Source organism: Chrysemys picta, chromosome 11 (genome assembly GCF_011386835.1).
Source record: "Chrysemys picta bellii isolate R12L10 chromosome 11, ASM1138683v2, whole genome shotgun sequence".
Classification (NCBI taxonomy): Eukaryota; Metazoa; Chordata; order Testudines; family Emydidae; genus Chrysemys; species Chrysemys picta.
This window is the reverse complement of record NC_088801.1, coordinates 41,550,668-41,568,100: the sequence shown is the minus strand read 5'-3', so window position 1 is coordinate 41,568,100 and position 17,433 is coordinate 41,550,668. Positions and strand designations below refer to the sequence as shown.

The following is a 17,433-nucleotide window of genomic DNA, read 5'->3' as shown; positions in this document are numbered from 1 at the left end:
TTTGACCTATTCCTGCTCCACTGGAGTCAGTGGAGCTGTGGATGCTCGACACCTCTGAAAATCAGGCCACTTCAGATCCATAATTTATATCCACTAAATACTGTATGAATTTAGATTCTTAACTTAAGGCACCCAAGTTTTAAAAAAGTTCACCTTTCTCTTTGCTACATCCACTTACGATTAGGTATTGCATATATATGTGCAAGATGACCCTCTGTCAATATCTAAGCAGAACTGAATGAGTTAAGGCTAAAATATTCTTGACTATGAATTTCATTACTTTGTGATCATCAGTTACTGATTTCATTTAAGTTCATCATCTATTACAAGTAACTACTCAGTCCTTTACATTGGTTAACAAAATAATGATTTTCTCTGCTAAGAATCTTGTGGTTTTCTAAGCAGGAAACCTACTAAAATAAATCAGAGGCAGCTCATTGTGGCTAAAGGACTGGAACAAGCAGGCAAGACTGGAATGAGACTAGCATTGGCTTCTTCCTTAGCTTTGAATCTGTTCTTGCTTAAATGGATTCCTGTTCATTTTCCGCTTACTAAATTCATGCAGATAGGTTTTCAATATGTAACATTGTTCTGAAAAAAGGTTAATCCTTTATACTAAACCAATGAACCTCTGAGTGTGTATTCAGCATTTCTATATAAACTCCTGGGGGAATTCTGTGCTACTGCGCATGCACATGATTAATGAGCTGCGCATATTTTTAATTTTTTGCTCAGAAAAAAGCTTCTGCTGAAATGTTGCTGCAGTTCTGCATTTTGCCCCCCAGAGGGCAATGTGGTGCTAGAACACAGCAGCCGCTCCAAGCCAGCTAGGAAAGAGAAAGAGCCTGCCTTCTTCGCAGCACCTGTCGGGCCAGGTCAGAAGACAGGAGCTATGGGGAGACAGACAGTGTGGGGCTGCTGGGGGTTCAAACGGGCTTGTAAGGGCTCGTGGGAGAGGACAGACTGGGGCAGGGGCTGAATGGGGGTGGAGGCACAGGGCGGAGAGAGGTGCAGGGCCACATGGTGATGGGGGAGGGAGTGCAGAGCTACATAAGGAAAGGGGAGTGGCTGAGTGCGGGAACAGAGACGTGGGGACAAGAGAGGGGGTACAGAGCCACATGGAGACGGGGAGGGGTGCAGGGCCACATGGGGATGGGGCAGAGTGGGTGTCTGAGTGGGGCGAAGGGACATGTGGACAGGGGGTGCAAGGACACATGGGAAGAGGGGCATATGTGCCTGACTGAATGGGAGAGGCTAGGGGTCAGCTAGGATCTGCATGGGGGAAGCTCCTCCCCGCCTCCCAAAAAAACCTGTTCCATAGTTTCCCACCCATATCCAACAACCCTCCAAGTTCACATCCAGGCTCCTTCCCAGCAATCTACTTCCCTCTTCCTCAGCATCTCCATTACCCCTGATTTCCTCCAAGCCTTTGCACTGCTTCTGATGGGTGCGGGAAATACAGTTACATATTGTAGTTTAAATGAATTACTCAGAGTTCTGTATTAATATGCCTAGTAAGGAATCTATTTGGCAAAAAAAATGTCCTGAATTTTTTGTTGTTGTCTGTATTGTTACAGACATACTTGATGACAAGTATTTTGAAATAAATTACCAAAAATAATTAAAACCGGTGTGATTATATTGTGTTATTTTGACAAATAAAATTTGCAGAATTTTAAAATATGCACAGAATTTTTAATTTTTTGTTGCAGAATTCCCCCAGGAGTATATGTTGTACCAATACATTTGCCTAGCAGGGTTCTTTCTGATTTAGGCACAAGCCCTGCAGCCCCACTACATATATCCTGCAAGACCATATGTAGAGGACAGGCAGCGTAAATCCCAAATGAGGGGACCCCAGTTCCCTTACATACTCTTCTCTGTGTTGGAAAGCAGTTGCCGTTTAGTTCCATTTACAGCACTAACGCACATTGCTGAAATCCCATCCCTGGTGGTGGTCAGGGGAGGAGAAGCACAGCAAACTGTGGCTGTCTGCTAGTTTACATATCCTGGCTTAGAGAGCCTAGACCAGCTGCACCGATCTAGGTCAGGTGGGGCTGACGATTCCATCACTTGACTCTACAGATCTGTTCGTGTGAAGCAAAGCCATTTCCTGAGGACTAGACTCCTTTGTTCAGGATGGCCCTCGGGATGGAAAGTTCACCTTTTTCCATAAGGCTATAAGAATCTTGGCAGTTAAATCTTTCTCTTAGATTGTGTCATCTTTTCCTTCAGTGGTAAGCCCCAAACCAGAATTAAAGGAAATGAATGCAAATATTACCTTAGTAAAAAGGGAACTGTGGCCCATTTATGCGCATGAATATTATGCCTGTGAAATAATCTAGTCCTTTCTGCTACTGTTTTCTAGGTTCACACGTTCAGGGGTCCACACTGGTGTGAATACTGTGCCAACTTTATGTGGGGCCTCATTGCTCAGGGAGTAAAATGTGCAGGTAACTGGTTTATTCTTTGCTTCTTAAGACAATCCTGATGCTGTAAAGCCTTAGACATACTATCTATTTCATAATAAATTGTGCACCTAGGGTCTGATCCTCCTGTTAAAATCACTGGAAAGATGCCCTTTCATTTCAGTGATAGTGTATCAGGTGCTACTATCGACCATTGAACCTTACATCTAAATGCCTTCCAGATATTCAGAGATGGAAATAATCTATCTTTCCTTTCTTTCAGTATGTAGGAGACATAGCTTGAATGAGGAGTGGTATTTATTTTGTAATGGATGAGTCTGTGTGTGGGGTGGGTGGGTATGAGAAACTTATTGGGGATCTTAATGAAGCTTGTAAACAATAATCAAACCTCACAACACCTGTGTGAGGTAGATATTTAGATTTATTTTACAAATGGATAAACAGAGTCAGAGCAGTAAAGTGGCAGAGTTAGAAAGGGAGCTGGGTATAGAACCCAGGAATCCTAACTCTCAGTCTTATTTGTGTGTGTGCTCTAACCACTACACACACATGCTCTCTAATTTGAAAAAATAAATTAATGGATTGAGAAGAATTGACATAAAGATGATTAAAATGGGTGTATACATAAATTTATAAAAGCACTCAGAGGCTATGTTATAAATACCTGGACAGACAGATACTGCATGCATTTGGGATTTAGTCTTTCTGTTTTAGCTGAAGAACTTAGGTAAAATAATTCAGCAATATTATTGATATCCTCTGAAAAAGGAGAGAAACCAACTATTTTGTTTAGGAGAAAAAGATCAAAGTAATTGAAAAAACAAGTTACTTTATTTAAAATGTGCCTTATAATTTTCCAGTAACTAATTTTATAAAAATAGTATAAAGAAATGTTGATGTATGAAGAGCTGCATTTGTTGCCCTGGAAACTGAATTTTCAAGCTAATTTAAGAATTTTTTTCCCTGTCTAAAGCTTTCAGAAAGCTTTTGTCTTAAGCAAATAATAGGATTTTTATAGTATCAATGCAAAATGGTAGAAATTTCAACATAAACAAATGTGTTTATAGAAAAGCTATGACTGAAAAATCTTGGAAATATTCCACAAGAAATGTTTGATGTGTAATGTTTTTTATTGTGTCATTGATGCAGATTTTTTTGTCAGCAGAGTCTAGTGTCCATAAAGTTTTAGCTTATTAGTTTTAGAAATCACTGAAACAAATGAAAGAACATTCATGTGCAGTTATATTCTGTGAAAATGGCACTTCCTTACTCAGTAGTCCTACCCCATATTTATTCAGAGTTCTAGCTACATACTGTACTCATTAAATTAATGTTTTACCACATTTTGCTTTTGTTAAATCTGCACAGCCAATGCAGCTCTGGGAAAGGGAGCTTGATTTTATTCTGCTTCATGCATCAGCAACAGAGACGTCAGCTAAATTTTCAGAGTAGACACTTTATAGTTGATGATACATGAGCCAGAAAATACACAGCTCTCTGTTTCTGATCTCATATTGAATTTGCAATGCTGGCAGTTAGGAAAAATAACAGGCTTTTTAGTTTACATTAAGTAGCTTTGATCTGGAAGTTCAATAAAGACAATAAATATGAAAGTCTACAGTGTCACTTTTCAGAGTAGTTGCACGCTTTTGTGGAATGAGCAAAAAAGATTAGTTTTATAATTAAACTGACAGTACTTTTCTTTTTACTATTTTTATTTATAACTACTCTAGACAATATTGTTTTCTTATTTTATATTTTAATGCAGATATTTTTCCAAAAGATCCTAATGGTTTCCTTTTCTTAGCTTGTATTATGGAAGTGAGAAATAACTAGCGCTTTCTCTTTTTCTCTCTTTGGCTCTGTACAAAGGTGATTATAGTAAGAAAGGAACAAAAAAGGAAAAAATGTAAACTAGATGGCTTTAGAATTTCAGACATAATTGAACTTTTCTGTTTGTCTAAAGTTGTCATACCCATCTCAATAACACCCAATAAATACAGCATTTTTTTTTAATTCCATTTCATACTACCAATAAAGTGTACCACAGGATAAAGCCCACTAAGAGATTACTATACTTCTTGAATGCTCAAGGCCACTTAGCCTGTGATCATAATCTTTATGATGGCTGTCATATCTTATCTGAGGAATGACAGGATGTGCGGTGGTAAGATACTCACAGGTTTCACATAACTCTCCTTGCTCTCTCAACCCCCTGGCAAGCCACTTGTACTCAGCCCCTGGTGGATGGAGGAGAGAAAGTGCCACGTGTTAATAAACAGCAAACCCTCTCACCAGGACAAATGAGTTCTGAATGGAGGCCAAATTCTGTCATTTTCAGCAAAATGGATGGTGGCCAGGAAATGGACCCTCAAAGACAGAGGTGTTATGTAGAGAAAATGGGAACCATTAAGGGCTCCGGCAGTGATGTTGAATGTGTCTGGTGGATGGGTAGGGAAAGATTACTTAACATTCCATGCAAAAGTTAAATTCAGTAAATGTGGTTCTCCTCTGCAAAGTGGCTGTGTAAACAATGTCACCTTCTAAACTCAGCAGATCTGCTCCCCATGTGTGTTCAAAGTTGCATCTTGCTTACTGTATAAAGAAAAATAACTTGTACTGCTTTTTAATCCTGTTTCACTCTCCTGAGCCAACACATCTAAGTGTGAGTGAACTGGATTCTATTGTATTTGTGCATCATCAAAAGATTGTTTACTTCTTCCAGTAAGCTAGAACTGTGCAACTGAGAGGCTGCACTGGTGTAACTGAGGGCATAAATGAAAGAAAGTGTGGGTACAACAGGTGTAAACGGGGGCTTAATTTTCCCTGTGAAATTATTTGTTTTTCTAAACTGAACACCTTTGATATGGAAATCGAGAGACAATAAATGGTGAACCCCAGGACACCCATCACTTTTCCGAGTAGAAGTCCACATTAAAAATTACAGGATTGAGCACGATGCAGCCCGCTAACATTCAAACTGGTCTCTGTATTACTCCGAGGAAACTCCAGACTTGTGATCTGTGTGATGATTTTATTGAAAATGCTTTAGGAACAAAACTGTGCTGATTATAATAGTCTGTACTTTTTACTAAGTTTGCTTTTTTAAAGCAAACAATTACAGATCGTAAGGTGAATCTATTAGTTGTACAAAAGCGATACTTATTACAGCTGTAAATGAATACTGCAGGGAACACTCAATCATTTTGAGTCCTGCTCTTAGCAAGATACATAGGAATAAAAATTCAGGGCATTCCTGGATTCCCTTTATAAGGATAAAAGTCACCCATTTCAGAAAGTAGGAGGAGGAAGGGAAAGAAAAAGTAACATAAGGAGATTGTTGCCATTGGCAGATAGATTAATTTATGGCATAAGAGCACAAGTAATACTTCAAAAAAATAAACTAGAATCAGGATAGACCCAACAACACATATTATGCCATACCAGCTAGCTAGTATGTCATAGCAACTAAAACTGTACTTATTCATTCTTTATTACAACTCAGCATCTCCAGCCAGAACAGAGCCTGGTAACTTCTATGTTCTATGCCCCATATACAGTATAATTATCTCTCCAAGGCAGATTGTCCCTACCCCGTGTGTTGATTGGCAGGGAAAGAAGAGTGATTATAGACATCCTCCTGCATGAGGTCCAGAGATAATCACAGTGTCAGTACCTCTCTGCTGAGATTGCCAAATAGGGAAGGTGGTGGTGCCGGCAGTTTTTGTGACGTAAACAATGGTCCAGTAGGAACTTGTCTCACATAGACTAAAAAACCTGTGAGAGAGAATTGTGAAGAGCAGGTGGCTGCCATTTTGACTGATAAGGTTTCATGATTAATCTGTTGCTCCTCTGCACTTCTTGAAACAAGATGATTTTTTTATTTCCAAAGTTAAGACTCAGTTTTGTCCAGTTAAGCCTCCATTCCTCCACCAACTCAGAACTGTGCCTTAAAGATACAGTCAAGCCCCTCTTCTTTCTCCGTCTACTTTCCCCTGGGTGCACAAGCAACTTCTGTCTGTCTTTGTTTTGTTTTTTCCTCTCTACCTCCCTTCTCCCACAACCCTATAATACATTTCCCCCTCTCCCACGACCCTATAATACATGAAAGCAAGGGTAGGTTCATCTTGCAGCACACTGCTTTTGCTCCTGCACTGTACACTTAACATTTAAGAGCACAGGCTATCAGCATTAAAGGACAGCATGAGGAAGGAACATGAGCAAAGAAAGACTCATGCAGATACCATTTGTGGTCGGAAGCCATCACGGGTGGGAGGTGGTTTTCTGGCAGAATAGACAGTCTACTCATTACCAGAGAACCATGGAGTAGGGAAGGCAGTTTGGGGGCATATCATGTATGCTTGAGACCTGTTTTTGTCCTTGTGCCACTTAGAAGAGCAGCCCAGATCAGTAGTTGCACTAAGGCTCCTGTCCGATCAATACAGTATGTCAACAAATGGTGTTTGTTATGGGTATCATAGCATTTACAAGTAATGCTAATTGTCAATGCTCGTAAAACTAAAGAACAGTAAATGATTATGTGCACTGCAGAGAGAGTAAACTTTAATTTTTATATTAAAGAAAAGAGAATTTAACTACCATAAAAGGAAAGCTACTATTTGATGAATAATTTATTGGGGCAAATTCCTTTATATCTGTTCACCCTCATTAAAGCAATACTAATAGTTAGCTCTTATGTAGCACTCATCACCTGCAGATCTCAAAGTACTTTACAAAGGTGGGTAGTGGTTTTATCCCCTTGTGTCAAATGGGGAAACTGAGGAACAAGTCTTAAGTGACTTGCCCAAGGTGATACAGTGATTTAATGCCAGGCCCAAGAATAGAACCCAGGCCTCCTGCCTCTTTCCCACACCACTCTGCCGTTATCATAAATCTATGGAGACTCTCTTGGAACTCTTAGAGGAAAATGTAAATCTATCTTTCAGTACCTTAAACCGTCCCCTCAGAAAGACAAAATATATAAATGTCTTTCATCTTAATTTATAAATATAATTATAAAGTATATTCCATGTGATATAGTTTCAATAGAGCATGCTCAGCAGCCACATTTACCAGTAAATCATAAGCAAAAGGAAATCTAAAACTGACTAAATCAAATCAACAGCATAGCTATGTGCATTTTATTCTCAGCAAATATTTGTAATGGGTACTCATAGGGCAGTATTAATATGCATATATTTTTTGGGCTCTGCTCATGCATTAATATGATCACATTATTTCTTCTTTCAGCTCAATGGACTAAAGTCAATATTAGTTGCTTCAGAAAAATTGTGAAATCTTTTTCTGAGCTTCCTAGAAAAGCATTGGCTATGTCAGGCTCTTTTTCTAAAGGCAATATCCCTCATAAAAGTAATACCACAGCCTATCCAGACTCCTAGAGTAAGATCAATATGCTATTAAAAATAGTATAGCTTACCTGAAACTTGTTCAAAAACATCTATAAAGGCTGTTTTATTCCGAAATTTGTAAACTTGTCTACCTGCTCATGAATTTCTAAATGTACTTTTTGTTGAAGGATGGCTGCAGCTTGACAATAACATACAAAAGAAACCTATACTCAACTACAAATCCAGCCAATGAAATGATCCACTTATATGATGACCTTATTGAAGTCAATGGGAGTTTTGCCATTGACCTCTGTGGGACCTTGATTTCACCCATGGTCTTTTAAATCTTTCCTTTATTCTGGACTTTACTGGGCAATATGTTACTTTATGTAATTTGTGTGGCTTTAACAAATAAGGGTCAAATTTTTCTTTTAGGGCCTGACCCAACTCCCATGGAAGTCAATGGAAAGACACTGATGGACCTCCACAGGAGTCGGATCAGACCCTTTGGTGTAAATCAGCATTAAATCCACTGAAGTAAACTGAGTTACTCAGGATTTACTTCATTGTAACTGAAAGTAGAAATTGGCCGTAAGCATGAAATAAAACAAACTCTTGGGTCTAAAGCCTGCTCATTGTATTCATGCAAGTAGTCCAATTGAAATCAGCAGGACTACTTGTATGAGTATGCCAAATGGGTTTTAGAGCCTGATCCCTAGAGGTGCTGAGCATTTGAAGCCAGTGGAAGTAGTGAGTGCTCGATACAACTCAGGATTTCGTTCTCTTGGCTCTCCTAAAAATGCAGGACTCTAAGATGTTGCAAAGCAGATGTGCTGCACTCTGGGATTTAAGAAAAAAAGACGACAATTTGTTTTAATTGTTTGTAATTTGTCTTACAATACCCTGTGTTCCAGCCTCCCAAATTTAGGCTGAATATCGCTACTGTCGAAAGTTTGAACAGTGGATTGCTCTGGGATTTTGCAGTACTCTGTTGGAAGGCAGCCTGTCATGTTACTCATGCACTTTTTACCTTGCTTGAATAAGCAAACAGTCATTCTTATATTGGTGTGTAACTATCACCAACTTAAATTCTCATCAAGTCCTGAAAATGAAAGTCCACTGACTAAAACAATACCATTCTGCTTCCACAGAGTATTGTGATCTCAGAGAAAGGACCCTTCCTATGACAAAAGCATAACAAAATGGCTACGTTTCAACTTCTTTATTTAAAAAGCAACATTATTCTTGTTTTAAATGATGCATTTAAACGTTACAAAAAAATTAATTTTGACTTGTCAAAGGACTTCAATCTCAGATAAGGACCAAAACCGTAGCTTTTGTTATTTTTTTAATAAAAAAAGCCTGCAAAGCATAATAATAATGGTAATAGAAATGTGCTCTGCCTTTTATAAACTTCTGTTAAAGCATGATATATTCCTCGGGAGTGTTTATAACGCTTGTAGCAGTGTTTTGGTGTATGAGAACCAATGAAGTGTAAAAAATGAAGAGCATAAAGATGGAAAAGCAATGTTGATTTTTAAAACATTTCTGGTGTTAATGAGACCTGATCCAAAGCCCCTTCAAATCAATGGGAATCTTTTCATTGACTTAATTGGGCTTTGAAGCGGGCACCAAAAGGGTTAGCAGTAACACAGGTAATTAAATTTGGATTTTTAGAAATATGAATTTCAGCTTGAATAGGTCCCTGCAAGCTAAACATTTTAATAAAATTCACTTTGCTGTATGCAAATATCCTTAAGATGACCATGGGAAATGTAAAGATTGTTTTAATTCAAGCATAGGACATTTGTAAATACGTGTTTTTCATTCTTGTATACTTAAAAATTAATTATCCTTGTTCTCACAATACTGTAGCTCTAAGATATCTCTTCTCCCATCAGCGCGGGTAGATGTGTGCTCAAAAGACCAACCCAATTCCATAAATGGGGGTTAGCCTTTCAACTTGCTCACACATCAGTTGAGACAGACCTTTAAGAATATAAACATTTTCTGCAAAATGTTTTGCTCCCTGTTTAATATTTAAATCTTTAAAGATAAACTACTTGCAGTATGCTGTATCGAGTGGCTCTTGCAGCAATTTTAGTACATATGATAATTATGCATACAAAAACTGTATTAAAAACATTATGAAGTACAAAGTCAATCACTCAAAAGTTAGGAAATGCCAGAATTAAGGTTGCACGTGCACTCTTAGTTCAGCCCCCTTGTGTGTTTGCATTATCGTAGTCTTTAATTACATAATCACATACTGTTTTTTCCCCAAGACCCATGCCTCATTCTGGGCACAGAATGAATGGTGCTCACTTAACAAACGGCTGTTCTGTATTTTGTTTTCTCCTAGTTGCTCAGTGTTGTGGCCCCAGGCCTTACTTACTACACATTATTCATGTCTGCTCTGAAGACTGAATTTTTAATTTCTTCATGGGCTTTTCCACTGTGATTTTCACTATAGTATCTGAATGCTTCACAAACATTTAATGAATTTATTTTTAAATACCCCTGTGAGATGAGGCAGTGGTATTATCCCCATTGTACAGATAAGGAGCCAGGGCACAAAGAGATTAAGGTCAAAAGTGTTCACTAATTTTGGGTACCCAATTTGAAAAACCTAGGATCTGATTTTTTCAGTGTATTTAGCATTATATAGCACTTCATTGTTCAAAGCAAAATTCCCAGTTTCTCTCAGACGCAACTGATTTCAGTTGCATATGAGAGCGCAGCACTTCTGGAAATCAGCCCAGAGTCTCAAGTTGGGCAACCATCAGATAAGGAGCATGCAACTAGTGACCACCTGTGAAAAGTCTAATTGAAGTCACTTGCCTACCACCACACAGGAACTCAGTGGCAGAGGCAGGAATAGAATCCAGTTCTTCATGGCAGCATTCAACTGCCTTAACCAGGAGACTGTCCTTTCTCTTTCTGCAATCCCCTCCCTCCCTCACTACCCACCTTCCATCTTCTGCAACAAATGAAGCTGAGGTCCTCCAGACAACAGCCTTCACTAGACAGCCCTGATGATTCAGCCTCAGAGCAGGTCCATCATGTGCACTGAATGAGATAGTTGAAAAAACAGTATGTGATCATGTAATTGAAGACTGTTGTCATAATGCTAATGCACAAGGGTACATCCAGACTTGATCCCTTGTGCCCCATCCCCTCCAACTTGTCGTGCCCCAGGAGTGCCTCACTCCTGTCTCCTTGTCCCAGTCCCATTCTCCTCACCTAGCCAGTTCCTGTCTCCACTCCTTAGACTTCTCATCTCAGTCCCAATACTCTTGCCCAGACAATCTAGTACCCCCCCCCCCACAGCTCCTCGTCCAGTCAGTCTCTTGTCCCTCTCTGCCCAAATTCCTTGCCCTCCATTTTACAGAGGGAGAAACTGAAACACAGGATGATTAAGGACCAAATTCTAAAAGCATGCAAGGGACCAGGCTGTGCTCTGGAGTTCTTCACAGCCTCAATGAGGAAGGGTTAGGCCCCTAACCTCCTGCCATAGAGTGATGCTGTGCCACAAATACTGTGAAGTCTCAGAAGCACAACACTTTCTGTAGAGGTTCTATTCCCCCTACAGGAAAGAGAGTGGCTGGTGGATATGTCCTCACCCCCAGTAATTTTTCCAACCCCCACCATGTGTTGGGGTGGAGGGAAGCCAACAGAACAGAACTCTGCAGTGTGCAGAGGGCCATTCTCCTTGCACAAGTCTTCTGGTCCTGCCCCACTGGGCCAGTTCTGCTAGGTCAGGGTCTTCTGTGTAGGAGGAGGTTGTCCTCTACATTATTTGCCTAGGGTCACACAGGAAGTTTGTGGCATTAGTAGGTGCAGAACCCAGAATTCCTGGGTCCTCATCCTATGCCTTAATCACAAGACCACTTTCTTTTCTTCATGGAAGGAAGCTATTCTTACACTTAAAGAGTGAAATAGAATTGTAAGCAGTCATTTTGTCTGGAACAGGGTTCATAAATTTTGACTGATTGAATGTGACATGTTGAACTTTTATTGTTACCAAGAGATTGAGCACTTTACAATAAATTCTAAGTGACAAAACTCTTTAGCTTTACAAACCTATTAAGAAAACAAAGTGCTTTTTGTAATAGCACATGAATGACTGAGCTGGAATTAAACTAAGATAGAAACACTGGCTTTTGCCGTTGTATAAAGGAGAACCACAGCATCTGTGGACTATTTACTGTAAATTAAAATATCAACAAAACCAATGATAATCAGATACAAAGGTGACTCCTCTATAGACACTAGATATTTGCGGGGGGAGGGAGCAGAGGAAAGGGAAGGGATACTGTAAATCTTCACCAAGGCCCCGAACCTCCAAACTCTAACATATGTTTAACTTTAATTCTCTGAGTAGTCCCCTTGAGATCAATGAATAATTGAAATCAATGGGACTACTCATGGTAGGAAAGTTAAGCACACTGGAAATCTTTGCTGGATCAAGGCCTAAGCGAGTGAACACTGTAGGCTCTGTGCTGTTATGCTACGGCAATTCAGCATGTCACTTTGTAGGATTGGGCTCTGGGTGACATTTGCATTGCCAGTTACCAATGAAAGTTCAAGATACTCAGCATCTTGCAAGACAAGGGTCCCTTCTGCAAGACAGCAGAGACCTGATAAAACTCCCAGTGAAGTCAGAAGGGACTAGGTTGGGCTTTAGACAAGGCAAAATGCTGCTCATACATCATCGCATAAGACTTACGGACTCAAATCATGGATATGAACATTCCATTAACTTAGAAGGAACTGCATTGCTCAGCCTGTCTTCACTGTGCTTCCTTTTAGTATTATTGCTGGTTTTCCTACTTTTTTCCTACTGATGGAGCATTAGTGTTGATAGATATGCCTGGCTCCTTTTTGTACAGAATGAATGTTTTTTTCTGCATATCTGATTTCAATTGAATTGTACTCTAAAATGAACCAAACCTTCATTAGTAAAATGTTTATGATGAAACTGTGGAACTGTTCTTTAACTAAGTTCTTCCCAAATTCATTTTAATTTCAATAGAATTATTTGGAATTGCCAGCTTTCTGGGCTTTCTCTTTCAAAAACCCAGTCTATGAAACAACATTGGAAGTAATACCTCCTCCCCTACCCTGCTCAGGGTTAAGAGTAAATGTCTCAAACTAACCCTAAGGGTGTGTCTACGCTGCAGGACTCTTTTGGCAGTGTGTAGTGTACATACATGCATAGCCCTCATAGTACAAGTATAAACAGCAGCATAGACAGTGAAACATGGTTTAAGCCAGTCAAGACACACCTGAAGGATGTGGGTATACACCCAGAGTATGTACCTAGACATCCTTTACTGGCCCAATTTAGCTGTGTAGTGTCCTGTTACCTCTCACTGCTGGTCCCCTTCTCCTTTGCAGGGAAAGACTCCAACAGTGGACCGGGCGGGGGCGGGGGAAGAGGGGAAAGGCTGCCAGATCCCAACAGCTGGAGTCTTTCTCCTATGCAGGGGAATACTCCAGCAACTCCCCACTGCTGGAGCCATTCCCCGCTACAAGGAAAGGCTCCAGCAGCTGTGAAAGGCTCTGCCAGCTCCCCCAATGCTCAAGCCCTTCCTCTGGAAGGGAGTAAGCAGCAGGGAAAGAAAGGCTCTGGAAGTGGGGAGATAGCAGGGAAAGGCTCTGGCAGCGGGGAAACAGCTGAAGCCTTTGCCTGCTGCCTCCCATCTGCCAGAGCCTTTCACTGCCCCGTGTAGCTACACACCACAGTGTGGATGCAGTGTGCTTTTGACTGCAGTATGTAGTTATACATATACTGCATGCCGCCGAAAGTGGTTTGTAGTGTAAACTAAGACTAAAATAAATATAAAGACCAGGGGAAGGGATTAGATCATGAAATAGTCACATATAAAATATAAGAAGAGAAAAACATTACAGAGTAATAGATCTCTTCCCCTATGGAAAAGTCCTACAGAATGTAATGGGGATTAAACTAATAGGGTTCTGTTGAAATTACTGTAAAAACCTATGCAATTTGATGGAGAATTATAGACTTTGACAATTTGATTTTCTATTGGTTGATTTCTGTTAAATCCTGTAGTAGAGGAAATGTCTGGTTTTGCATCTTAGAATGGAATGTATTCAGCTACTAAGTGTTCTTTAAAATCTGCACCAGTCCTTTTCCGCTTACTCACATGAGCGGTCCTGACAGGAATGAGGTCTGCGGGATCAGACCCTGTAGAAGTAATACATTCTTCATTATATTAACATTACAGCACATTTTCACCCAACATTGAGTTAATTGTCTTTTCTTTTTTTCTCCCAGATTGTGGTTTAAATGTTCACAAGCAGTGTTCCAAGATGGTCCCAAATGACTGCAAGCCAGATCTGAAGCATGTCAAAAAAGTGTACAGCTGTGACCTTACAACGCTAGTAAAAGCACACATCACTAAAAGGCCAATGGTGGTAGACATGTGTATTAGAGAAATTGAATCTAGAGGTAAGACATCGTTAATGGACTTTGGTTGCTTTAATGATAATCCCTTTAGATTGATCTGGGTCATTTGGGTTTTCGCTGAATTCATGATTGCTCAAAACAGTTTCAAACGGGGAATTTTATGACTGCCAATTATCCTACACAGTTTATATCATACTTGGTGTTATTTGTTGGTTCACAAATATCTGTGATTTTTTTTAAAAGCTCTGCTGAAATTACTTAATTTCTTACAAGGACTACTCTAATTAATACATAAGAGATGGACAGATGCAATGCGTGTTTTATGATGCACAGTATATAGTACTGTTTTGACATAACTACATGCTTGTTAAACTCCAGTCTTGGATGATCTCCTATCTTATTGATGTACATGTGCATCTTCCTCTTCTTTATATTTCCCATGGTATTTTAATCAGAAAGATTAACACAGTAATAACTAAACTAGTCGGTATTTACATATTTCATCTTCCTTGTTCTCCCAGCCCATATTTAATATTCTTTACTAGAATATATGGTTTGCTTCTATAATATTTACTGTACATCTAATATGTTAATCTCAATTAGCTGATTAAAAAGAATTAGCTTGTAATTGGGCTAATCTGTTTTTTCACCCCCGGGAATCATTATCATAAACATGATTACACAAAATGATTGGGAGCTGAGCCGAACAATGCGGTTGATGTAAGGGTCAGGGTTAAAGGGATGGGGTGAATTGTATTCCAAATGAAAAACCCAGTAAAGCTTTTAAAACCTAACTAACCTTGTTGCCTCATTGCCTTAAGTGAAGAACCTGGCCAGGGACAAGCCAGTTTTAAGGGAGATGCAAAGTTAATACTAATTTTAATCAAGTGAAAATGTTCTCTCCTAACAGGTCTTAATTCTGAAGGACTATACAGAGTTTCAGGCTTTAGTGACCTAATTGAAGACGTCAAAATGGCATTTGACAGAGGTATCTGCTTTAGTATCTGCTGCAACTTTTTTGCCGGCACATTGTGAAGGGTTCTGTTCAGTCCAGGGGTTCCTCAGCGTAGGCTCCATCTGCCTGTTGGGCTCTGCAGATGCAGAGGCTGGTCGTTATGCTGGGGGGAGGGGTATCCTCCCCTTGGAAAGACACACAAATCCCATTTTGGCCTGTGTTGCCAAAAGCTGCCCTTTTCCCTTCGGCAGAGTTTGTGTCTCCACAGTGCCTGACTATGACAGTTAGGCTCTTTGCAATGATGTCATTGGGTAGGAAAGTACTGAACGTTCTCAGTTATTGCCCTGATTTACTAGGGAACCCCCAAGCTCCTCTCTCAGTGGGACCATGAGTCAGCTGGAGAAGAACCTTAAAGGAGCAGTGCAACTTGAAGCCCTCTCCCTGGATGATAGCTCCAAAATAATAAAGAACCCCTGGGCTAAACATCCTTCCTCTTCCACCAAAGGCAATTGAGAGAAGTAAGGAGTTCCCACCCGCAGTACCCCACAGTAGCAATCGGGGGCGGGAAGGTGCTCCCTCCCCATATGTTTTTTTTTTTTTTTACTGAGCCAAAAATTCCATCCCTTTTTGCCTCTCCAGGCTACTGGGGCTACACAAAGAGAGCTCAAGTAATACCTGCCTTCTATGTGGTCCTAGCTGGGCTTGAGGTGCTGAACAAATTCAGGCCCTTACCCAGTGCCCACTGAACTCAAGAATAAATAGCACTGCTGCTCTGAGAGGGTGAGCACATGCCTGTCCTAGCGACTGAGTACTAAAAACATTTTCCTTTTTGCAAACGTTCCTCATTTCCCATTCAGTGCTGACAAATGTGTTTTTGGCAAAGTGATATGTTCAAATATAGTTGATCTGCAACACATTTTTACAACAAAGACAGTCACCATTAAAACAGTCACACGGGTTTGTGCATAACATTTTTTTGTTAACCTGAGATTGAAAAAAGGACTGGTCTCTGTACAAAAGGCATTAGGCTTTATCCTGAAAAAGTGAAATTCACAGTCAAATAACAGTTTTTATTGGTTAGTTTACATACTCCAGAAGCTGTGGCTGTGCTGATCTTAATAATTGCTAAACAGTATAGATTTTTCCATTGAATATTAATCTAGATCTATTTATATTTTTAAAACATTAATGTCAGCTGCTTTCTGTACACAGATGGGGAAAAAGCAGATATTTCTGTGAATATGTATGAAGATATCAATATTATCACTGGTGCACTTAAATTGTACTTCAGGGATTTGCCAATTCCGCTTATCACATACGATGCCTACCCAAAATTTATAGATTCTGCAAGTAAGTATAAAATAACATTTTTCCTGTTTTTCTTTCTGCCCCTTTTTCTCTCTGTTTTGTTTTTTAACATGTGTTATTAATTAAGTACTACTTAAGCGCTTCACATGGGTGCTATAAATTGAGATGAAAGCAGGACTAAGTATGTGCCATAGATTATAAAAATGTTGTATTAAGCGATCTTTGTTTCAGTTTCTCCTCCATTTTTCTCAAATGTTTCCTTTTCACTACACATACTGGAAAGATATGATCTTCTTAAAGTAATGTCCCTGTGGGTGCTCTACTCTTGGTGTGCGCCACACACCCTCAATAGGAGATTTTCATTAGCAGTGTCCATTCAGCCCACACATGTGCTGTTGATATTCTTGTGCTCCGTACCAAGGCTATATCAGACTGCGCAAGCAAACCGCCCCCTCAGTTCCTTCTCAACCACCTGATCTGGAGACGGAGCTAGTATGTCCGCTTCTTGTCTACCATGGTAGTTTTGGAGCGTCTTATTAGTTTAGTTTAGTATTTGTTTAGCATTTGTGTACAAAAAAAAAACCAAAAAACTTTTCTGGTTATAGGACTCCCTCTGGGGAAATTTTTCTTGTGATGGACATGCCCAGTTCACCAGGGTTCAAATGCTGCCTCTCATGTAAAGAGGCCATCCCAGTCAGAGACAGACACGCTGCCTGGGTGAATCGCACATGCTGCGGAAGTGCAACTTCTGTCTAGTCCTGAAACCTAGGGCTTGGAAGAACTAGGAAGTTACACTTCAACTCCTCATGATGGAGCGTTCCCGCCTTCCCGCTTCAGAACCAGGTCGGGATCCCCCTGGACGTGAGTCTCCAGGAGCCTCTAGAGCCCCTTCCACCTTCCTGCAACATTCTCCTAGGAAGATTTCAGAGTAGCAGCCGTGTTAGTGTGTATCCACAA

At 40.0% G+C, this 17,433-nt stretch overlaps 1 protein-coding gene across 18 annotated transcripts in view; it reads left to right on the top strand.

Moving 5' to 3' along the window:
• The window catches only part of CHN1 (chimerin 1), a 146,363-nt gene that overhangs the window by 118,443 nt on the left and 10,487 nt on the right, over nt 1-17,433 (top strand). For all 18 annotated transcript variants that reach the window (XM_065561849.1, XM_065561847.1, XM_065561859.1 and 15 more), the window contains 4 exons: nt 2,369-2,453; nt 14,082-14,255; nt 15,124-15,201; nt 16,381-16,518. In XM_065561849.1, the coding sequence (XP_065417921.1) occupies nt 2,369-2,453; nt 14,082-14,255; nt 15,124-15,201; nt 16,381-16,518 (475 nt within the window). The remainder of the gene's footprint in view (nt 1-2,368; nt 2,454-14,081; nt 14,256-15,123; nt 15,202-16,380; nt 16,519-17,433) is intronic.